The sequence below is a fragment of the Plasmopara halstedii genome, assembly GCF_900000015.1.
Source record: "Plasmopara halstedii genome assembly, contig: Scaffold_183, whole genome shotgun sequence".
NCBI classification, from domain to species: Eukaryota; Oomycota; class Peronosporomycetes; order Peronosporales; family Peronosporaceae; genus Plasmopara; species Plasmopara halstedii.
The window spans coordinates 1-891 of record NW_020187104.1 but is presented as its reverse complement, the minus strand read 5'-3'; the positions used below and the strand labels follow the sequence as shown (position 1 = coordinate 891).

Below are 891 nucleotides of genomic sequence, written 5' to 3'. Positions count from 1 at the left end.
GAAGATCGTCGCCAGCCTTGTCGAGCTGTAAGATCGTAAAGACATCTTGTTCATTCCTCATCCGCCAAAGATATTGCTGCTCAGACGCCAATATCTTCCCCAGCTCCTTCTGCGCCGAATTCGTTCCCACCAAAGCCTTCTCTATCATCTCCGTTAGCGGAACAACTCCATGCTTGTTTGTAAGAATGTCGATCGCGTAAACTGGTTTTTCGGGATGTTTTTTTCTGAGATAGATAAGGTATCTCACCCAAGTCTTAAACTTTAGATCTTCCAACAAAGAAGGGAACGATTTATCGAAAAACTTCTCTTTAAACATGGAGTGTGGATCAACTCCACGGGCAGCCCAATATATGAGTCGTGGATCCATCATCAATGGAATCGCAAAGCCCCTTTCGTCGTCATTCAGCGCAGTGTCATTTGACATAACAGTAGCGACATGTGATTCATGGTCTTGATTAGCAAGTGACTTGACCGTGTACAACATTGTTTTCTTTTCTTCTTTCTCAACCATGTTTTCACCCTTGATTTGAAGAATGTGACCAAGCAGAAGTAGTGCAAGATAAAACTGCATGATTGCAAGAAATCTGCGAAATTAACTGACAACACATCAAAATGTCAGAATGACAAAAGACTCAAATGTATGAAGTGCCACGTTACTAGTATCGTAAAGCTTACCTTGTTTCAAATTTAAAAATGCCACTGAGATCACGTAAAGCTTTTTGAGCACATACGATGGTACGTGTCTTTACCGATGTACGTATCCAGATAGGAATAATGATTCATATGTTGGGTTTCGAAATATCAATCTGTAAGGACAAGTTCAAGCGTCTGTTAACCTTATAGCTATTTTGCCAAGTTAAGAGAAGTTTATAGGGTACAATTTGTTGTGGA

General features: G+C 40.4%; 1 protein-coding gene across 1 annotated transcript; it reads right to left on the bottom strand.

Moving 5' to 3' along the window:
* Positions 1 to 80: 80 nt before the first annotated feature.
* PHALS_02228 (uncharacterized protein) lies at positions 81 to 571 on the bottom strand (the record flags this gene model as incomplete). The annotated part of the gene is made up of 2 exons (XM_024719468.1): positions 81 to 224; positions 248 to 571. 2 exons carry the CDS (start codon positions 569 to 571, stop codon positions 81 to 83), a joined length of 468 nt encoding a protein of 155 aa, XP_024572686.1.
* Positions 572 to 891: the final 320 nt, after the last annotated feature.